Below are 21,790 nucleotides of genomic sequence, written 5' to 3' on the forward strand. Positions count from 1 at the left end.
CCACAGACACAAGCGGCAGTGTAAAACCAGCTTCAGGAACAAGCCACAGGAGTTTGAGGCTCTGAGATAAACACCAGAAAGAAAACCTTCCCCCAAAAAAGATTCACTCCTGGTAGATTTACTTTAAAAGCAGGGAAAACGCAACTATTTGCATGAACAGAATTTGAAGGCATTACTTTTCCTGCTCTCTTTTTCGCTCATCAAGGGAGAAAATGAGAGCGCATCAGCCAACCTGTCAATAACAACGTGTTGTTTATTTACTTTGTAGAATAAGCCTTATGCTTTGGGCCCTTTGGGTAAACTATAATTTAAAAAATATTTTAAAGATAGAGGGAACATAGGAAATAACAGGGGAAGTGCCTAAGCCTGAGTCTTGGGTAAATGCTGGAGGTCATCCCTACTCAGGAACCCTACTCAGCGCCACCATTGTGAAGTCAGACAGTATCCTCGGGCTGTTTTTCAAGTTCCTGACTAAAAGCAGGCTGGGTGACCTCAGATGGCTCCCCTGGGACTGGAGGGATATTGGAGCCACAGGAGAAAATGATGCTGCCACTCCAATTCAAAAGGCCACCTATCAATGTGTCGCACACCACCATTAGAGTACCGTTGCGCGCTCTCTCGCTCGCTCTCTCTCTCTCTCTCTCTCCCACCCCCCCTCGCTCCCTCTCACGTGTATGCATGTGTACACTTCTCCCAGGGGCTGAGGCTAACACAGGCATCCCACATCAGATGGATGAATAGCACGTCTGTCCTGCCAGCTGTGTGCTCTCTCCCACCCAAAGGAAGCAGTAGAGACTCAGACAGCAAAGCCTGGAGTCGCCCACGCAGTCTGTTAGGGCTCTCGGTACATGCGAAGGCAATTGAGGGAAGCAAGATGGAATCAGAAAGAGAAGTCACCGACCTTCAAGTAAGTTCTCTCAGAGAGAGAGAGGAGACTGGAGCTGGGAGCGGGGCGAAGTTGGGGGAAGAAAGGATTAATATATTGGTCACTTGATATTCTATTCCCCGCCCCCCTTCTCTTTCTTACCCCTTTTCCAAATGTTCTATATCCTTATTTCCTCTTTCTCTCCATTTCTCTGCCGGGTTCTTCACTTGTTTTTAAATATGTGAGAAACAGATTGTTAAAATCCCTCTTGGCCTCTGCTTCCCTTTGTCAGTCAAAGAGCTAATTAGATTCGTGTTACCAGAAAGTGATTTCACATTCTGCGCGTCGCTTTTCCCAAAACCCCAGGATAGCAGAGAGTTATTTGAGAGCTGCCGGACAGCTCTCTGGAGACAAGGAAAGATATGAGTTTTGGGGTTAGGAAGAAAGGCAGCTGGCCAACTTTGCATTTTATAGGTTGGAAAAAACCGGAGCCATTCCTTGGCTCTCTCCACAAAGCTCTGCTGTGTAGGACAGAGTCTCAACCGGACAGTGCAAGGAAAGAACATCAGCATAGTCCACTAGGACGAGGCAGAGACATGCAGCCCTCCCTACCTGGGACAGGCTTGTAGGGTGTCAGAGGTTCAGTCCACCTTCTATAGGGATCACAGCGGTTGTGTGATAAATTCTCATAGTGTCTAACAATTAAAGTAGGGAAGGACTATTGAGATCAAGAAGTTTTGGTCACAGAATATGTTCTTCAAGCAAAATCTTAAGCAGCACCCCAGTATATGCTTCAGATTCAGGAGGAGTTGCTGTGTGTTCTACAGAGTGTGGGAGCCTGGTAAGAGCCTCTGCCCCTGACCCCCCACCTCCTTCCCCTGAGACACAACCAGGGAAGTTCTAGCATTACTTGGCTTGCTGTGTCAAAACCATTGATCTAGTACAACCACATACCAGTGCCATTTTCCTTGATTGTTATCCAGCCCTAAACGTAGACTCACCTCAGGGCTTGCTGGGCCCTCTGCCTGGAATTCTCTTTTCTTTGGTTGCCTCCTAGTACATTCAGGTCTTGGTTCAAATGTTACTGCCTCAAGGAGTCCCTCTCCCCACCCTCTTCATAGGAACCCTCCTTCTAATTTGACTTTATTATTTGCTTTATTTTTCCCTCAGTACTGCTTACTTCTTGAAGTTACATTGTTTATTGATTGATTACTTATTATAATCTCACTAGAACATAAACTCCATTAGAGCAGGATCTATTTTATTCATTGCTATATCACTAGTGCCCAAGGCTAGTGCTTGGTACACAGTGACTGCTCAGGAAACATTTGTTAAATGAATGAGGTAAGGAAGCCATGAGTTAGATCACTAATAGGCATAAGGTCACTCAACCAGAACATGACAGAGTCAGGACTCCAACCCAGGCCTTCTGATATTTCATCTAGTTCTTGCTTCCATTGGATTCATAGCAGCTAAGGAAACAGTATTGCTCATTTTCAGTTTCTGAAGAACAAGTTTTTTATGTGCTGATGGACTAAACAATCCTGAGTTGCAGGGTAAAGGCTCTGCATTTGAAAGGTTCAGAAAGAAAGAGGAAGGTAGGGCTAAGGACAAGGAAATTACTGGCCAGACCTTGATAAATGTCTCTATCTCTGGCAGATAACTAAAGTGTTGGGGTACCTTTCTCTTATTCATTAGAGCTATTCTCTCCCAATATACTCTTTTATTCTGGTATCTTATTCATGCTTTCTTTTGATCATTTCTAAATTTGGTTAGTCAGAAGGTTATCCATTAGTTCCTCCAACTTCCTCCCCAGTTCTGGATCAAATTAGGTCTTAAATCCTCTTTGAAAACAGAGTCACCTTCATCCTCTGAGAAGAAGGAGAGCTTTGGTCATGGACAGGTCCAGGTGTCTTTCCTCTAGGACTGCAGTTCTCGACCTGTGGGTCACGACCCCTTTGGGGGTCAAACGACCCTTTCACAGGGGTCGCCTAAGATCATTGGAAAACACATAATATAATTACATATCGTTTTTGTGATTCATCACTATGCTTTAATTATGTTCAATTTGTAACAATGAAAATACATCCTGCATATCAGATATTTACATTACGATTCCTAACAGTAGCAAAATTATAGTTATGAACTACCAACAAAAATAATGTTATGGTTAGGGCTCACAACAACATGAGGAGCTGTATTAAAGGATCGCGGCATTAGGAAGGTTGAGAACCACTGCTCTAGGAGCATGATTTTATCTTCTCTTCACAAGGCAACTGCTGCATGAAATCCAGAAGAAAGACATAGAAAAGGCCCTAGAACATTATGTACTAAAGTTCTTCCTCTGTGTATTATTTTTTTTAAATATATTTTTATTGATTTCAGAGAGGAAGGGAGAGGGAGAGCTAGAAACATCAATGATGAGAGAGAATCACTGATTGGCTGCTTCTTGCACGCCCCCACACTGAGGATGAAGCCCACAACCTGGGAATGTGCCCTGACTGGGAATCAAACTGTGACCTCCTAGTTCAGTGGTCGGCAAACTGCGGCTCGCGAGCCACATGCGGCTCTTTGGCCCCTTGAGTGTGGCTCTTCCACATAATACCTTCTGCGCATGGGCCACGAAGTTTCAATCGCACTGTATGTGTGTGCCTGCACGTGGTATTTTGTGGAAGAGCCACACTCAAGGGGCCAAAGAGCTGCATGTGGCTCGAGAGCCGCAGTTTGCTGACCACTGTCCTAGTTCATAGGTCAAAGCTCAACCACTGATCCACACTGGCTTGACTGTGTGTGTGTGTATGTGTGTGTGTGTGTGTGTGTGTGTGTTTAATGGTTTCTCAGGGGTGGTAAGAATCTATTGACTAGCTAAGTCAATTTCATCCATTCATTCAACTAGTAGTTACTGATTAATGACTATTTCACTCTATGCTTGCTAGGTATGGAAAAGTTATCTTAGTTAATGAGGTCATTACAGTGGGTTGGTTTTTTGTATAAGCTCACTAATGTTGCTGTTTTATAGCTCCAAGACAAATTCTTAAACTTGTAAATGTGTTATCTATTACAAGAAGAACAGGTAGAAAACATGCTAATGATTTGCTGTTTTCCATCCTGAACACCTTAAAGCCCAAATCCAAACAATAATGGCACAGTATTTAAACCAGGGCAACTTTTTTTTTTTACCATACAAGTGCTGTTCTTCCCTTTATAATCTTGATCTTGGAGAGGTCATTTATGTTTTAGTACAATGATTAACTCCTATTGATCACTATCCCATCACCAAAGCAAAACAAATCAAGAAAAGGACAAATATTTACTACTAGAGGCCCAGTGCACGAAATTCATGCACTCGGCGGGAGAGGGGGTCCCCTCAGCTTGGATTGCAAGACAGTGCAGGCCAGGCTGAGGGACCTCACCAGTGCACGATCTGCACAATCGGGGCTGGGGAGGGATGCAGGAGGTTGGCCAGCCGGGGAGAAACCCTGTGAGGGTTCCAGGGCGTGTCCAGCCCTTCTCGCTCAGTCCTGATCAGCTGGATCCCAGCAGCAAGCTAACCTACCAGTTGGAGCGTCTCTTCCCTGGTAGTCAGTGCACGTCATAGCATATCATTAGCATATTACGCTTTGATTGGTTGAATGGCCGACTGGACGACGAGACACTTAGCATATTAGGTTTTTATTATATAAGATACTTCAACACTGTACTAAGTAGCAAATAAACCATGATGCCTGACCTTAGAAAGATCATCAAGTGGAAGAAATATACACAATTATACAAAGAAACTGTTTAGTTAAAATACTTTTTCCAAAAAACATGATTCAATATCACCAATGGGCAATATAAGCATTACCAATGACTGACAATCTTTCATTGTAATGGTAATCTTTATAGTTTTCATGTGTATTACAAAATCATAGCTAACCCATCAAACCTGTGATTTCAAAAATGTTGTTATTTAGGATGAGGCTAAAGGAAGTGGCACGGTATGTTTTAACACCTTATGCAGACATTGTAAATAATGTGGGCACACTCTGGATATTTTAATAATTTTATGTCTTCACTGTTCAGACTGTAGCTGGCTTGGATGATATAAATCACAGGTGTATGTGTCTGTACATACTGCTGCTTTATTCTCACTACATTGAAATCACAAACAGGGTACAATTAAAGTCTGGGAAACTCTAATCTAAAAAACATTCATTTAAGCCACTATAATTAGTGTTGCAGGTGTTTCTCTAGGTCAAAACCTATGAGACTGGGATGGTTAGTAGTGGTACAATTGGGTGTAAAAAAGATTGACACACAGTACTCAAAGCAAGTTTCCGCTACCAGGTGAATGCCTGCAACTAACTGCCCCTGTCCTGTAGCTGTGGCCTCCAAGCTTCTGCCTCTCCCCTGATACGCCAGGGAGGTAAGGCTTCTTCTCTCCCAGACTCTAGCCTTGACTAGTTTTCCATCTTTTCGCAGCTCCAGAGTCTGAATGTATGAGGGTTGAGAAAAATCCCTTGCTTCCCCTTCAACCAGTGTTGCAACCCCACCACTCACTATGGATTCCTAGTGGAGGAACTAAGACTTGTACATACTGAATGTAAATTCAATGTAGAAAGGGTTAATGAAGTAAAGCAAGAAAGAAATGGAATGCAACTAGAGTGGAGGTAAAAATTACTTATGAGTAAAAGGAGAGCTATAGATAAAATATTCTGGAAGTATTTTCAAATGGAAGTTCCGGAAAACAATTTGGTAGTATGTAACAAGAGACTTAAAAATGACCTAGTGATCCCACTTCTAGAAACAGCCTAAGAAAATAATCAGAGATGAATTCAGTTATGCAAGGATGTTTTTGGAATATTATTTATAGCCAAAAAATGGAGTGTCCAACATAAAGAAATGGTTAAATAAATTTTGGTACATCTGTAAACAGATATCATGAAATAATTTTTTCAATGTATGGGAAGAATATTTAAAGGAATACCAAAATACTAATTATATGTTAAGTCAAAAAAGGAGGATACATAGCCCAGCCAGCGTGGCTCAGTGATTGAGCTTCAACTTATGAACCAGGAGGTCATGGTTCGATTCCCAGTCAGGGCACATGCCCAGGTTGCAGGTTTGATCCCCAGTGTGGGGTCTGCAGGAGGCAGATCAATGATTCTCTCTCATCATTGATGTTTCTATTTCTCTCTCCCTCTCCCTTCCTCTCTGAAATCAATAAAAAAATATTTTTTAAAAAAGTAGGATACATAAATATATACACATCTGATCCCAATTTCTTTTTTTATTTTTTTTAATATATTTTATTGATTTTTTACAGAGAGGAAGGGAGAGAGTTAGAGAGTTAGAAAGATCGATGAGAGAGAAACATCGACCAGCTGCCTCCTGCACATCTCCCACTGGGGATGTGCCCGCAACCCAGGTACATGCCCTTGACCGGAATCGAACCCGGGACCCTTCAGTCCGCAGATCGATGCTCTATCCACTGAGCCAAACCAGTTTCGGCCCAATTTCTTTTTTTAAAAAAGCATATACAATAAACATATGCAAGAAAACTGTTCAAAGAAATACACCAAAATGTTAAGACTGGTTATTTCTGGATTATGAATGACTTTTTTTTCTTTTACTTTTACTTTTTATTTCCGCTAAACATTTTCTCCCAAACCATATATTATATTTAGAATAGAAAAGAAAAACCTGTAGTTTCAAAAAGAAATTAGAGAAGCTGAAGTGCCTATATGCAAATGAATATATTTCTGAACATGGGCCCTAAAGGCATATATACACACACATATATTTATTCCTGTCTCTGATTACCACAGAAAATAGACAGCTGATCAATCTTTTTTTTTTTTTAAGTGGGCACTCCTTTTAAGTGTTTCATATCTGAATATGTTCCAAGAACAGACTTTAGCAATGTTTCATTCTGGGACAAAACTTCAGACCACTGAGTTTCTATATAGCCCCTTCTGCGGTACAATATCTGACACAAGTAGAAGGGGCTGAGGTGGTTGCATCCTTGATTTAGTTAGATTTTTTTTTAAATATACTTTATTGATTTTTTACAGAGAGGAAGGGAGAGAGATAGAGAGTTAGAAACATCGATGAGAGAGAAACATCGACCAGCTGCCTCCTGCACGCCCCCCACTGGGGATGTGCCCGCAACCCAGGTACATGCCCTTGACCGGAATCGAACCCGGGACCCCTCAGTCCACAGGCCGACGCTCTATCCACTGAGCAAAACCGGTTAGGGCTAATCTTTCTTTTATGTGAAAGTATGTCTTTTTTACCATTTGGTCATTACTCCACCTCCAAAGGGTGAGAAACTGAAGCTGAGAGGTCAAATATGAGATCACAGAACAGAAAAGTGGCAGGGCTAGGACGTAAACCTAGATTTTCCTTTTGCTGCTTTAGCTCAGTGGTTTCCAAATGTGGTCCCTGGAGCAGCAGTAGCCCATCACGTGGGAACTTGTTAGAAATGCAAATTCTCTGTCCCTAGTCTAGACCTACCGAATCAGAAACCCTGGGGATGGGGCCCAGCAACCTGTATTTTAACAAGCCCCCTGGTGATTCTGATGCACACTGAAGTTTCAGAACCACTGCGTAATATGTGGCTAATTGATGCAGGAGGACATGGAGGCTCCAAGACTGACCTTCTTTCTCCGAGTGAACTCTAGATAAGCCAAGAGGTAGCACAGGCACCAGACCTGGAGTAATGCAGACCCCTCTCCCGCTCCCCCCCTCTCCACCCCACCCCCACCCCCCCAGAACAGGCAGGGATGTTGGCTTTAGGGGTAGAATTTAGCTATTTAGCTGACCACCACATTCTACAACATAGTCCTGGCATAGGCCTCATCCAGAGGAGGGGCTGCCAGGCACTTTTTGAGAGCACAAAGGATCTAAGCCTCACAAATCTAAACTTCTTGTTTCGAGGCGAGATACCACCACAGGCACTGCGATTACCTGTGTGTGGTGATTTTCGCCCACTCTGATGAGAGATGGTTGGGATTACTCCAGCCTGGAAAAGGGGTATGTTAGGCCTACCCCACTGGGGAGAGATGTCTCTCTCCTGTCACCCAGCCCTTCTTTTCATGGGAGGGAGGGAAGCAACTGCAGGCAAGCGTGGCACTGGGGCACAGACACCCAGGGTGGGGGCACTCCTTTTCTGCAGGGGTAGAGAGGAAGAGCAGAGGGGTGTAGTATTCCTAAAGAGTCTGCCCAGGGCCTTGGGGACAGGCGTCAGGAGGGAAGGGGGCAGCGCTGAAACATCAGGCAGTGGGAGAGAGGTGTGTCTGCCGGAGGATCTCTGCGAAAGGGCTACCCGCGTCCTGAACCAGTGAGCCTCAGGGCTGCAAGTTCACCAGGCTCCGTGCCAAGAGAATGGAAAACCCCTGGGCCTCTCCAGAGGTGAACTCCCTGTTTCCACAACCCCTGTCCAGGGAACCCGAGTTGTTGACCCCGAGGTGCAAGGACCAGGCTTTGGTCTTTGTTTTTGTGTGCCTGCCTTGTGCCCTGGGCACAGAGTCCAGGGACTGATCTCTGCCTGGATACACATGTTCAGTCCTAATCTGCACACAGCCAGTCTGGTCTCATTCACACAGCCAGGACCTTTCCCCTTCAGCTGCAGTTTCCTAGAAGTGTGACCGCCCAGTGTTATGATTCAAACAGGGCTCAGTCCCCAGGGATAGATAGCAGGGCTGGGTGGAGTTGGCAGTGTTGGACCTAAAATGCCACGCCCTGTCTCTCTGGTTTGCAGAGTAATATACAATGTAATGCCCATCCACACTCCTTGTGAATTACCTTCAAGAGGGTTAGGGGTGGGGATGAGGAACAGAAATCTTGCAAGGACAGACTCTCTATCAACCAGATCCTGGGCTACTCCAGGCAATCACTGGAAGCCAGTACCTTCCTAGCTCCACGGAGCTTCCAAGCTACAGATCTCTGTGCTTTCAGGCCCTTGAGGAGCAGTCACCTGAGCAGAAGCTCCAAATCCTCTGCTGAGATTACTCCTCTCCTGGCAGTTGCAGGGGTGGCTTGAAGAGGAGGCAGGGTGGGAGGGAGGGGAACAAATGATAGACCAGCTTTCTGCTCCATACAATTTCTACTGGTGTTCCTAAAGCACAGAATTCAGCATTGCCTATGAGTGCTTTTCATAGCAATAGCAGCCATCAGAGGGCTGCAAGTGTGGAATAGAGAGATAGAAAGAGGAGAGAGAGAGAGAGAGAGAGAGAGAGAGAGAGAGAGAGAATATGAATATGCATATGAGAGAGACAGAAAAGAGCCCTGTTATTTTGTTTCCTATTCTCCATGTGATTGGCAGTAGTTTTCCTCCTCCACTAAGAAGTCAGCCTCCTCCCCTACCATCCTGATGTGACCTATTTATCTATTCCCTTTAAAGGAAGGTACCTTGGAAGGCAGCCCAGTCCAGGGCGGTTCTGTCTGAGTCTCAAAGAGACAAGCTCTTAGTAAGTGAAATCCAGAAGCTGTAAAATCATGGGGCAAGGGCAAGGTAGTAGGGAGTTAGGCAAGGCTGGGGGGAAAGGGAAATGGAGGCTGGGGCCCCAACGAGAGTGTTCAGTGGCGTGCTCTTGGACATCTGGACTCTTCAAGCTGTGACTGGGGAACAGGTTTTGGGCCCAGCAAAGAGTAGTGGAAGCAGCCAACATTGACTCCTGGAAAGAATGCGCAAACAGAATAAACATAAAATCCCAGTTCTTGCAAGTTTCCTGCTTTCTCCTCCTAGTTCACTGAGCTGAGCGGTCTCATCTCTGAGCCCGTTTCCTTATCTGCAAAATTCGGACAACAATTTCTACCTCAGAAGATTGATAAAAAGATTAAATTATTTACAGCACCCTCTGTTCCCTCCTAAAGAAAACTCAACTAGGTCTCAGATCAATGGCACATATCATAACTACCATTTATATGTACCTATTTTGTGGGAAGCACTGGATATAGAGTGTATCTCAATTCTGTGAGGAATCCTATATAATGAAGAGTAATATGCTAATTATACTGAACAGCAGACCGTCAGGATGACCTTCCAGACGAAGCCGGGGCTGCAAGGGCCAAGCCCCTTGCACGAATTCCATGCATCGGGCCTCTAGTGTATTATGATCATTTAACCAGTAAGGAATCCAAGACTTAGAGAAGTTAAATCACTTATGCAAACTCACACAGCTAGCAGGTAGCAGAGCTGAGGTTGGCACTCATGGCTGTCTGGCCTCCCCTAGACTGTCACATCACTGGCCTTAATGACAAAGTAGCTGGCAAACATCCTTGTCCCCAAATATTAAGTAAATTTAGAATGCTGAGTCAGATTGAGTCCCTGAGAAATCAAAGAATAATTGGGTTGTATAATGCTATCATTTTATGTAAATCTTGGCAAGGAGGATATTGTCTTGCAGTCTGGAAAACTATAAATGCCTATCTGGTCTCTAGCTTCTGGGCCTTCAGTCTAGCCTCCCTCCAACCCATTCTTCTCACTGTAGCCACAGAGAACATTTTCCTGCTTCTGTCACTGAGCTGCCCTGAGGATTACATCCAAACTCAATGTGGCCACAGCCTGTCCTGTCCTTGGTAGGCCCTAGACTTGAGAGGCCCTACCCTATATCACTCCCAAATGTGAAATTTTTAATGCAAAAATTTTGAAAGGGTTTTTCATAATTTGCGATTTAGAATGATTAATTTAAATGTTTACTTTTCACATGTAGGTACCAATCATTTTTTTTCAGGTCTCAAATACTTGGGGCCTTTGGAAAGCTCACAGTCCGAAGGACTATGCATATGGTGCCTAATGAGTGAAACAGCCCTCTATGTGGCCCCTGTCCACTTCCGCTGCATACCAGGCTTTTGTAAATACTGTTGCCTCTGCCAAGAATTTTGTTTTTCCTTCTATAGCAGTGCCCTGTTCATACCGTTCTCCCCTCCCTCATTGCCCAGAAATTTATTTATTTTGACCTAAGTTCATAGAAGCCTATCCTCTCAGTTTCTTTGTATATAAAATAAGAATGATAATAGTAATAGTAGTACCTACTTCATATGGCTAAGATAAAATAAGCCCTAGCCGGTTTGACCCAGTGGATAGGGCATCAGCCTGCAGACCAAAGGGTCCCAGGTTCGATTCTGGTCAAGGGCATGTACCTCCGTTGCAGGCTCCTCCCTGGCCCGGCCCCTGGTTGGGGCTCATGCAGGAGGCAACCAATCGATGTGTTTCTCTCACATCGATATTTCTCTCTCTTTCCCTCTCTCTTCCACTCTCTCTACAAATCGATGAAAATATATCCTTAGGTGAGGATTTAAAAAAAAAAAAAGATAAAATAAGTTAGTATACCAGCACCTTGCTACACAAAGTATGATACCTGGGAACTTGTCAGGCTCCACCCCAGACACACTGAATCAGAATCTGCAGGTTAACAAGATCCACAGGTGATTCGAATGCACATTTAAGTGCTGCACTAAAGTACTTAGAACAGCGATTTTCAATCTTTTTCAACTTATGGCACACACAAACTAATTACTAACATTCTGCAGCATGCCAAAAAAATTTTTTTTTTGATTTAGTTACAAAACATGTAATTACCTACCCTTTTGCTTCAATGTGACTTTAAAAAATCAGGAGCCTATATGTGTATATAAGGATCTCTAATACCAAGAATTAACCAATCAGACGCAACCTTATTATGCCACATCGACCAATAAGATGCAACTCTATTATATGACCTATATATTTATGGTTCAAGACAGGGCCTTCATATGAGACGGCTATTGTTGTGTTGGCTGTTGTCATATTTTTATTTGTCAATCTAAAGGAAAAGAGGTCAGTGCCGCTGACTAAGTAGTCAGGTATTCCATGTTTTAAAAATTCTTGTGGCACACCAGTTGAAAATCACTGACTTAGAACAATGCCTGTTACATAATAAACACTCAATAAATGATACCATTGTTATCATTGCCCTCCGTTTTCCTTCACACCTACTTTTAACTTAAAACTCTAGTTCAGCGGCTTATGCACAGTGTTCCTGGGGAACACTGGCTTCTTGGGACCTGGACCATGGCATTTCCGCTAAATGCTGAGGCTTCATCAAAACAGGGTTCCTGCACTCAGTTAGCTTCCCTCCATCAAGAGGGAGACAAGTAAGGAAATAGGCAACTGCAATGTGTGGTGTGGCAAAGGTTAATAAAAAAGGACACCAGCCCTAACCGGTTTGGCTCAGTGGATAGAGCATCGGCCTGCAGACTCAAGGGTCCCAGGTTCGATTCCAGTCAAGGGCATGTACCTTGGTTGCGGGCACATCCCCAATGGGGAGTGTGCAGGAGGCAGCTGATTGATGTTGCCATAAAAAAGGACACCCAAGTCCTGTAGGAGGCAGCTAACCTAGGCTTGTGGGTCAAGGAAAGTGCTATTTATTCTACGACCTGAAAGATGTTTCAGTATCTCAAGATTTCCCCCCAAAGTGACAAAGTGGTCTCTACTTAAACAGTGAACCGACTGCATCCAGGTGTGAGATGGCCTGGGAAGGCCTTTAACTTTGCTCTGAAGTGTCTACTGCCTTTGCTGTCTGCTCCCAAAGCAAACAAGGGAACCGTGGAGGTTTGAGTCTAGACTAGACACTACTTGGGGTCCAGGTCCAAGCCCCCTCACTTAGAGAAAACTTTGGCTTCACTGCAAACCCGACCCTCAGTAGCTACAAAATTCTTAATCTCTCAGAGCCTTAGTTTCCTCATTTCCAGAATTTGGATATGGATACGCCTCTCTACCGTGTTCTTGTGAGGACTGAGAGGACAAAAGTAAAGTTCCAGACACAAAGAAGGGGAAGAATCACGTGTCCCTTCTCCCTTTGCCGTATAGCAGCTGAGTGGACTTAGGCTTGAGGGCTGGAGTTTCTACACTGTGAAGCATTTCTTCTTACAAGTACCACTCTCCCTCCCCGCCCCCAGTCGGGGCTGGGAGGCTGAGATAGGCAGCAATCGTGTCCGTGAGCAAGCTGGTAGGGACGGGGTCAGTTAGGGGCACATGTGGGGTGATTTTGGAGGGAAGAAAAGGCCACTGTTTTCCAGGGCCCTAAACAACCTATGATGGATGTCCTGAAAGCTCCTGAACAGACCCGGCACAGTGCGGCCACGGTGAACCTCGGGCAGCCTGCCTGTGCTTAAGTGAGGCATTCCCTGGCAGACACCTTCGTGGATATATGAATATTCTTTTCATAAGGAGAAGTCTGTGCCTCCTGAAGGCAAACACGGGAGACCTGGCTCCCCCACCCCCAGCCCAAACTGGCCCCGGAAAGGCCGGCGAGACCCCGCGAAAAAGGCAGAACATTCACGCAGCAGCTGATTGGTTGGGAGGAGGCCGGGCCCAGGGGCGGGGCGCGCGGGGCCAGGGGCGGGGCGCGGGGCTGCAGCTGGAGGGCCGGGACCACGAACACAGAATCAGCTGACTCGGGCTGGGCGCGCTGCTGGGAGGGGAAGCAGGCCTGAGGGTACCCTTCCCCCATCCGGCCCTGGGGCCTGCCTTGCGTCTGGCCTGGAGCTTTTGTAACGGGGCTTTATCTCTTCCTTCCCTCACTGAAGATGGAGCGCAGTCCTCACCCTTTTCTAAAGCAAAACCACCCCCTCCCACCCACCAGCTCAGCTCAGCCTTTGTCTCGGGGCGGTCGGGCTGGCTTCGGGCTGTGGGAGGGCAGAGAGGCCTCTTCCTGCCTCTCCCCGCTCCGGAGCGGACTTGCTAACGGGTGGGTGGAGCCCAGTCGGAACTATTTCGGTTCCTTCTTCTCAGAGCAGCCTTTGGTTTCCTGCTTAGTTTCCCCTAGGCTTTCCTTATGTTAATAATATAGCTACCACTTTCTGAGCACTTGCCTTATATCGAGTAGGAACTTTACATATATATTTTCCTGGTATTTTAGGTCACCTGTGTATCATTAACCCCATTTTACAGGTGAGACAACTTGAAGTGAAGAAAAGCCAATTTGCTGGATGACACAGCTATTGTAAGTGGTTTAACTGGGATTCGCGGCCTAGGCTGGCTGGCTGGCTGAGCACTTTAATCCTGCCATGGTCTCTGGATGAGGCCTACGCCAGGTCTATGTTGTAGAATGTGGTGGTCAGCTAAATTCTACCCTAGAGCCACATTGTTTTGTTGAAGAACAAAAATTCAGTCGAGTAAATTTGGCCTTATTGAGTGATTCATGGTAGCATGCTGTCCAGCAAGTAGAGCTGAGCATACAATATGGAAGGTTTTCATAGGCAGAAGCTGGGTGGGGACAAGAAAGTTATGGTCAAAGGAATACAGATTAAGGACACGGCAATATATCGCCTCACATCTGTCAGAATGCCTATCATCAGTAAGTCCACAAACAGCAAGTGTTGGTGAGAATGTGGAGAAGGGGGAGCCTTGGTGCACTGTTGGTGGGAATGTGGATTAGTGCAGCCACTGTGGAGGGTAGTGTGGAGGGTCCTCAGAAATTTTAAATGGTACTGTCCTGACCCTGAAACTGGACAACCAATGAGTTCAGGCTGCCAGTCACTACTTGAGTCGATTAAGCAGAGACAGAGTTGAATCATATATGAGAGTTTATTCCAATAATGTCAGTAGTATAGGAGAGCAGCAGGTCATCTATAGAAATCTACTCTGCAACCTCCATAAGCCAGCTGCTTATATTGGGTAGAAGGACAAAGATTATATGGGAATGTAGGCAAAAGGAATAAAAATGGGTATGCAAAGGAAATAAAAATTGATAGAATGGTTACAGATTACATGCGCTGTGGGCTGGGACAAGGTTGTTAGTCTCTCCATAATAGACAGTTCTAGGATAAGGAGAATGGACCACATTCCAAAGTTAACTCCCAGGTTCCAGAGCACAACTCCCAGCCAGATCAGAATATGCTTCCTTTAATCAGAATAAAGGGGAGGGTGGGGGAATGGGGAGAGGTCAACCCATGAATTTGTATGCATATATGCATATCCCATGGACACAGACAATAGGGTGGTGAAGGCCTGGCGTGGGGGCGGGAACAGACTGGGAGCGGTCAATGGGGGAAAGTATAGTATGTAATACTTTGAACAATAAAGATTTAAAAATAAATAAATAATCAGAATAAAACAATTTCTTCTAACTATAGCTAGTCTCTACTATTCTGTTTCTGCCCCTAACAACCCAGTGATTCCATATATATATATATATATATATATATATATAGTATTAATTCAAAAGAATGAGTTCACACCTATGTTCATTGCAGCATTGTTTACAATAGGCAAAATATGGAAGCAACCCACGTGCCCAATAGAAGAGTAGATAAAAAAGCTGTGGTACATATATACAATGGAATGTTACTTGGCCATAAAAAAAGAATGAAATCTTACCATTTGTGACAGCATGGATGGACCTAAAGAGTATTATGCTAAGTGAAATAAGTTAGAGAAAGCCAGATACCATATGATTTCACTTATATATGGAATCTAAAAAATGAAAGAAATGAACGAACAAAATTGAAAGAGATTCATAGACATCATAGACTGATGGTTGCCAGAGGGAAGGGGGTTTGAGGGACTGGGTGAAAAAGGTGAAGAGATTAAGAAGTACAAATTGGTAGTCACAAAATGGACACGGGGATGTAAAGTACAGCATAGGGAATATAGTCAAAAATATTGTAATAACTATGTATGGTGCCAGGTGGGTACTGGAAATACTGGGGCAGGTGGGAGGGGAACACTTTGTAAAGTATATGATTGTCTATGATTATCTTGCATTATTAATGAAAAATAATATTGAATATAAACTGTAATTGAAAAATAAAATTTTAAAAAGAAAGTTATTAACAAAAGAAAAGAAAGATTGTTTCATTACTTTCCTTTATGGGAAAGGACATGTCTCATCAGGCCAATTGCCTCAATTTCTTGAGAGGTAGGGTGGAGAGGGCCCGTATGACAAATGACCTCCTTGGTACTGACCAGAAAATTCCAGATTGATAATAAGATTACATTCCTGGAGAAGGTTAAAACTGCAATTAAGTCAGGTAGTAAATCCAGGTTCAGTATCATGGGCTTTAGTACAAGTGACTTCATGTTGAACCTGTAGTTTTCTCTTTGAACACATCAAAGACATTTTTGGGGACCAGACTAGGGCAATGTTAGAAAAGATTTCCCTTAGAACTTGTTTCTTTAGCACAGGGATCTAAGCAAAGCTAGTGATCTGGAATTCTTTCCTGACTTTCATGAGGCGCATTCTAGCTTGAGGCACATTCCTCCTTCCATCCTCCTGACCCTTTGCCACCCTTTTGGGTTTATCCATGCTGTTGCAAATGTAAGATTTTAAATGGTTCAAATGGTGAACTCTGGAGAGAAAAAACAAGGCATTCTGTTCTTTCAAGGTCTCACCAATTGGAACTCACCTACAGATCAGCCATAAATATAAGTCTAGAGAAAGAGAAAGTGAGTCAGGGAGCAACTCAGGGCAGTTACTTTCAGGTGCTCAGGGTGCTGAGAAGGACTACAGCCTCCCAGATCCTACCTTACCTGCCGCCACAGAATAGACGCATCCCAAGTCCCCAGAACAACCCCGTATCAGTGAAGGGGTGGGACTGTTGAAGAAAGTATAAGTGGTAGCTTTGAAAACCAGAGAGCATTATACACATGGAAAACAGGGTTTCTGTTTTGATGAAACATCAGTAAGGCAATGTATGGCTTTTATTATTTAAAAATAGTTACAAGCAATTTGTCAAGTAATTCTACCTGGTGAACATAATTACGTCAGAGAAAAGCCTGAGAACCGCCTCAAGGGCCCAAAGCTTAAGATCCTTGGACATGGTATGCAACAGTTTGTGAAGATCATCTCTTCCCCCATCTCCAACCTACAGCCCTCCATCTGGTACTGAAGTGGGGAGAAATCCGCAGCATTGGAGCCATAAAGGGCTGGGGCAGTATGACTCTCCATTCACATACGAGTCAACATAATACAAACTGGACATTTAAAAAAAAATACTGTTAGCCCTAGCTGGTTTGGCTCAGTAGATAGAACGTCAGTTTGCGGACTGAAGGGTCCCGGCTTAGATTCTGGTTAAGAGCACATGCCCGGTTGCGGGCTCAATCCCTAGTTGGGGGGCGTGCAGGAGGCAGCCAATCAATGATTCTCTCTCATCATTGATGTTTCTATTTCTCTCTCCCTCTCTGAAATCAATAAAAATATATTTTAAAGAATAATAATTTAAAAAAATACTGTTATATGGAGAAGAGAAATAAAAGTTACCAAGTCCTTGAGATTATTAATGAAGGTCTTGAAGCCTTTGAAAAGGTCTCAGCAGCCACAGTGCTGTTCATCCAGCTTATGTTGTATTAGAAGAACTACACTTTAGTTTTTCTCAGGCCAGAAGCCCTAATATTTACCCTGTTTTAAAGCGTCAGTTTCACCCTAGTGGGTTGGGTTGCAGGCTCATTCCCAGTGCACATGTGAGGCAACCAATCGATGTGTCTCTCTCACATCGGTGTTTCTCTCTTTGTCTCTCCCCTTCCCTTCCACTCCCTAAAAATCAATGGAAAAAAATATCTTTGGGAGAAGATTAACAACAACAAAAACAAAGCTTCTGTTTCCACATTTGTAAGATAAGGAGGTTGGATTTAATGGCTCCTAGGTTGCCCCACGTTGGGGAAATTCCTTATTCTGCAATGCCCAGATGTTTTCATTAGTGATGCTCAGCTCCTCCATCTCAATAATATGTTAATCATCTGACCAACTGCTCAGCTTTCCTGCTTTATGAGATCATCACTGCCAGTTCCAAGTGTGTTTGGCTGCCAGAGAGCAAACATTCCATGTGTGAACTGGGGATACATATTGCTGTGACAATAGTTCTGGCAAATTTGAGGCATGCTGATTTAATCAAGAACAGCACTGAATGTGGTGCAGTCTCCAACACAGCATTAGAGACCTGGGCCTGGGGCAAAGCCTCTGAATTTGCTTTCAGGGCAGCATCAATCTTAATGCTCTTGGCTCTTTGAGGAGCCAAGAATCAGAGTCCTAGAAACCTTACACCTACCAAGAATCCTCAGAAAGTTACCAGATCTACCCCCATCTTCGATCACATAGGATTCATTACATCTGAACCATCCTCAGCCTTGTCCATTAGGCCGAGGTTCTACTTGATATGATGTCCACAGTTGGGGCTAAAACCATCTTCAGGAGGCACTTGGGTAATCGATGTATATTACATGATTAAAGAAAGTCACCGCAAAATGGTCATAATCTCAAAGTGACAACCCACACAAGGTTTCCAATAGGCATCAGTATCTCCTTATAGGTACCTCAGACCTTCAAATCCACAGATGAAGCAATAGGTTGGGGTGAGGAATTGATTTTTTTGTCTTTTTAGTGAATTCTTAAACAGTTTTCTGAGTGCCATCATTGAGGTATAAGAAATATGTAGAAACACAGAGAAGGGAGGAGAGTGGTAGGGAAAGGGTCACATTTATTGAACAACATCAGCATAGGGGTTAACTATACAGGTACTGTGGGGTAGGTGAAGGTGGGCAAATGGGGAGAGAATGGGGGATGGAAAGAGACTGCTTGGGGTGATGAGAGCACTATGCAGTGTGCAGATGATGTTTTGTTGAATTGTACACTTGAAACCTGTGTAGTTTTCTGAACCAATGTGACCCCAATAAATTCCACAAAAAATTAAAAAAAAGAATACAGGCACTGGTGTTAGATTGCTTGGGCTTGAATCCTGGGTCTCCCACTTCCTGGCTGTACTGTCTAACCAAAGGCCAATTACTTCAGTTGGAAGCGCCTCAGTTTCCTATAGTACTGTTATAAGGGTGACATGAATTAATTTCTGTAAAGCACTGAGAACAACTCCTGCCCCATATAAGTACTACGTAAGTGTGACTTATTGTGGCAAGTCCTATGCTAACTGCCTTACACATATTATTTGTCTAATATTAACAATTCCTTTTGAAAAGAAAAATACAGGAAATTACTGAGTCCTATTATACTAGTTATAACGATGTCTGTGACTAGGGGTATGTATGAAGAAAGAAATATACAGATATATAGATCAAGCCCTTGTTTCTTCTACTAGTCCCTTCTACATAAAGGGTTTCATACTGTGCCTGATTATTGTTTTGTTTGTTTTTTTGTTGTTGTTTTTTAAAAATATATTTTATTGATTTTTTACAGAGAGGAAGGGAGAGAGATAGTTAGAAACATCGATGAGAGAGAAACATAGATCAGCTGCCTTCTGCACACCCCCCACTGGGTATGTGCCCGCAACCAAGGTACATGCCCCTGACCAGAATTGAACCTGGGACCTTCAGTCTGCAGGCTGATGCTCTATCCACCGAGCCAAACCAGCTAGGGCTATTGTTTTGTTTTTTGACACCATCATATGAATTGGAAATCTTTCCATATCAGAATATGTAGCTCCGCCTCGTTCTTTTAACTGCTACATAGTATTACATAATATGGATATACAGTAGATTATTTACACATCTCTTATAGTGATTGTGTACAGTACAGGATGTGGGAGGAAACAGAGGTGGCAAAGCAGCAGAGAGCATGGTTCCCTAAGAAGCTTGCAACTTTGTGGGGGAATTTGGAACTTAAATGAAATAATCTGAGACCAGTACAAGAAGGTATGTAATAAAATAGTAAATTGAATTTAAAACTAAGTGTCAATGCTAGTGATTTAATAGGAAATAACACATTGTATATAACAATGGAGCTGAGGACCTGCATCCTGGAAGGCCTGTCTGAGACAGAACAAATTTGCCCATTAATTCTTCCAGCCTCTTGAAAAATTGCTCAAGACAAGAAGGACAAGTCTACACTCCCTTAACAAGCTGCAACACAGCAGCACACTGGTGTCTCAGCTGGAGGTGGAATGCTGCAGGCCTACGTGTTCTGCAACTTGCTAAGCACGTGGGCAGCACCTTCCTTCTAGAGCTGTGCTGGAGAGTGTTCACACCTCCATCTTCTGGTAAAGGCTGGTGTTGTTCTCCCTGAATCCCAAGTGGTGCAGATCCCTCAAAGCAGTGACCCTGCTCAAGGAGCCAAAATGGGTGCTCTCTTTTTTGAGGTCCACAGACCATTGTTTGACCTTGCTTCCTTGGGAAGAATTCACAGGGTTGTGAGAGCAGTTGTACCATAGGGCCAAGCTGGGAACATTCTGTGCTTAGGTATTCATAAGCTTTTGCCAAAGCTGTATTTCTTTTACTCCACCCCTCAGGACTAGTCACCACCTAAGCCAGTAACACCTGGTTGCCATAGAGAATTAGATTGTGTCAAAGCCCACACTTGACATTCCTTCTGCAAGGCCCTATCCCGGAGCATTTTAATACCTTAGTTGGAGATAAACCTTTTGACCCCATCCTTGACCTCTTATACTTCTATACATGCCTTTCTATACTGATGGGATAGTCAATAATGGAAAAATATTTACTGGACACTTACTATGTATTTAGCTCTGTATAAAGCATGGGATTAGGATGTTGGGGGAGGGAGGATTATAAGAAAAGTGAGACATGACCCTAACCTTGGGGGGCTTAAAACTTTGACACACACAAGAACACAACACAGTAGATCCTGAAGTGGCATAGACAATATGCCTCACCCAAATCACCTCCAAGTAATCAGCTCTCAGCTCCTTCTGGCAACCCTGGAGTGTGAGTTCAGTAAAACAGGATGTTCCAAGGTGGCAAATAGATCAACATTTTGCTCACAGAGGTCACGGGAAGTCAGTGTTCCCCTGATCACTTGGGAACCAAAATGACGATTCCATTTTTTTCCTCTAGCTTTTTATTTTCCAATACAGAAGAACAGAAAGACTAGTACAATGTCTTTAAACTCTTCACCTACATTCATCAATATTGCTATATTTATTTACTGTATCTTTCTGTATTATACATTCCCACCCTGTCCAACCTATTTGAAAGTCATTTGTAGACATTAGGTATAATGTCTACATATATCTAAAAACTTCAACAAATATCTTCTCAGAGTGGTAATTTCCTACCTTGGAAGAAATTGAACATTGATATGCAGTTCATATTCACTTTTCCCAATTATCTACACAACAATGCTCTCTAGACTCTTCTCCTTTTTAAAAATTGAAATAAAATCAAAGATTAGTCACTGTATTTGGGTGTCCTGTCTCTTAAATCTCTTTTACTCTATAACAGTACCCTAATCGCCACTTTTGTTCTTTCCTCATCTTGACGTTTGTGAAGACTGCAGATCAGTTGTTTTGGAGAACGACCCACAATTTGGATTTATCTGATTATTTCCTCGTGATTGGATTCAGATTCTATTTCCTTTTTTTTAAATTATTGTGGTAAAATATCTGTATCACAAAATTTACATTTTAACCATGTTTAAGTATATAATTCAGTGGTATAATTAGGTACATTAATAATGTTGTACAATCATACTACTACCGCTATTTCCAGAATGTTTTTTGTCATCCCAAACAGAAATTCCATATCCATTAAAGAATAACCCCCCATTTCAATATCCCACCTCATATAAGTAGAATTTGATGTTTTGTGTCTGGCTTATTTCAGTTAGTATAATGTATTCAAGTTTCATCCACGTTGCAGCATGTATCAGAATTTCCCTCCTTTTTAAGGCTGAATAATTTTTCCTTTTTTAATTTTAATTTTTTTTATTATCTAAAGTTTTACATATGTCTCCTTTTCCCCCAATTGACCCCTCGCCTAGCCATTCCCACCCCAGGCAAGCCCCCACCGCCCTAGTGTCTGTGTCCATTGGTTATGCTAATATGCATACATACACGTTCTTTGGTTGCTCTCTAACCCCCTCTCCCCCCGCTACCATTTGTCTCTGGATCTATTCTTGTTCATCAAATTATGTTGATCATTATATCCCACATATGAGTGAGATCGTGTGATATTTATCTTTCTCCGACTGGCTTATTTCACTTAGCATAACACTC

At 43.4% G+C, this 21,790-nt stretch overlaps 1 protein-coding gene across 1 annotated transcript in view; it reads left to right on the plus strand.

The window, feature by feature from the left end:
• Positions 1–738: 738 nt before the first annotated feature.
• Positions 739–21,790, plus strand: part of NINJ2 (ninjurin 2) — an 83,149-nt gene continuing 62,097 nt past the window's right edge. Inside the window, exon 1 of the mRNA XM_070407555.1 lies at positions 739–907. Coding sequence (XP_070263656.1) covers positions 875–907 — 33 coding nt within the window. The 5' untranslated portion in view covers positions 739–874. The remainder of the gene's footprint in view (positions 908–21,790) is intronic.

This window comes from Myotis yumanensis, unplaced genomic scaffold (genome assembly GCF_028538775.1).
Source record: "Myotis yumanensis isolate MYYU_CA2020_CCGP unplaced genomic scaffold, mMyoYum1.0.hap1 SCAF_3, whole genome shotgun sequence".
NCBI classification, from domain to species: domain Eukaryota; kingdom Metazoa; phylum Chordata; class Mammalia; order Chiroptera; family Vespertilionidae; genus Myotis; species Myotis yumanensis.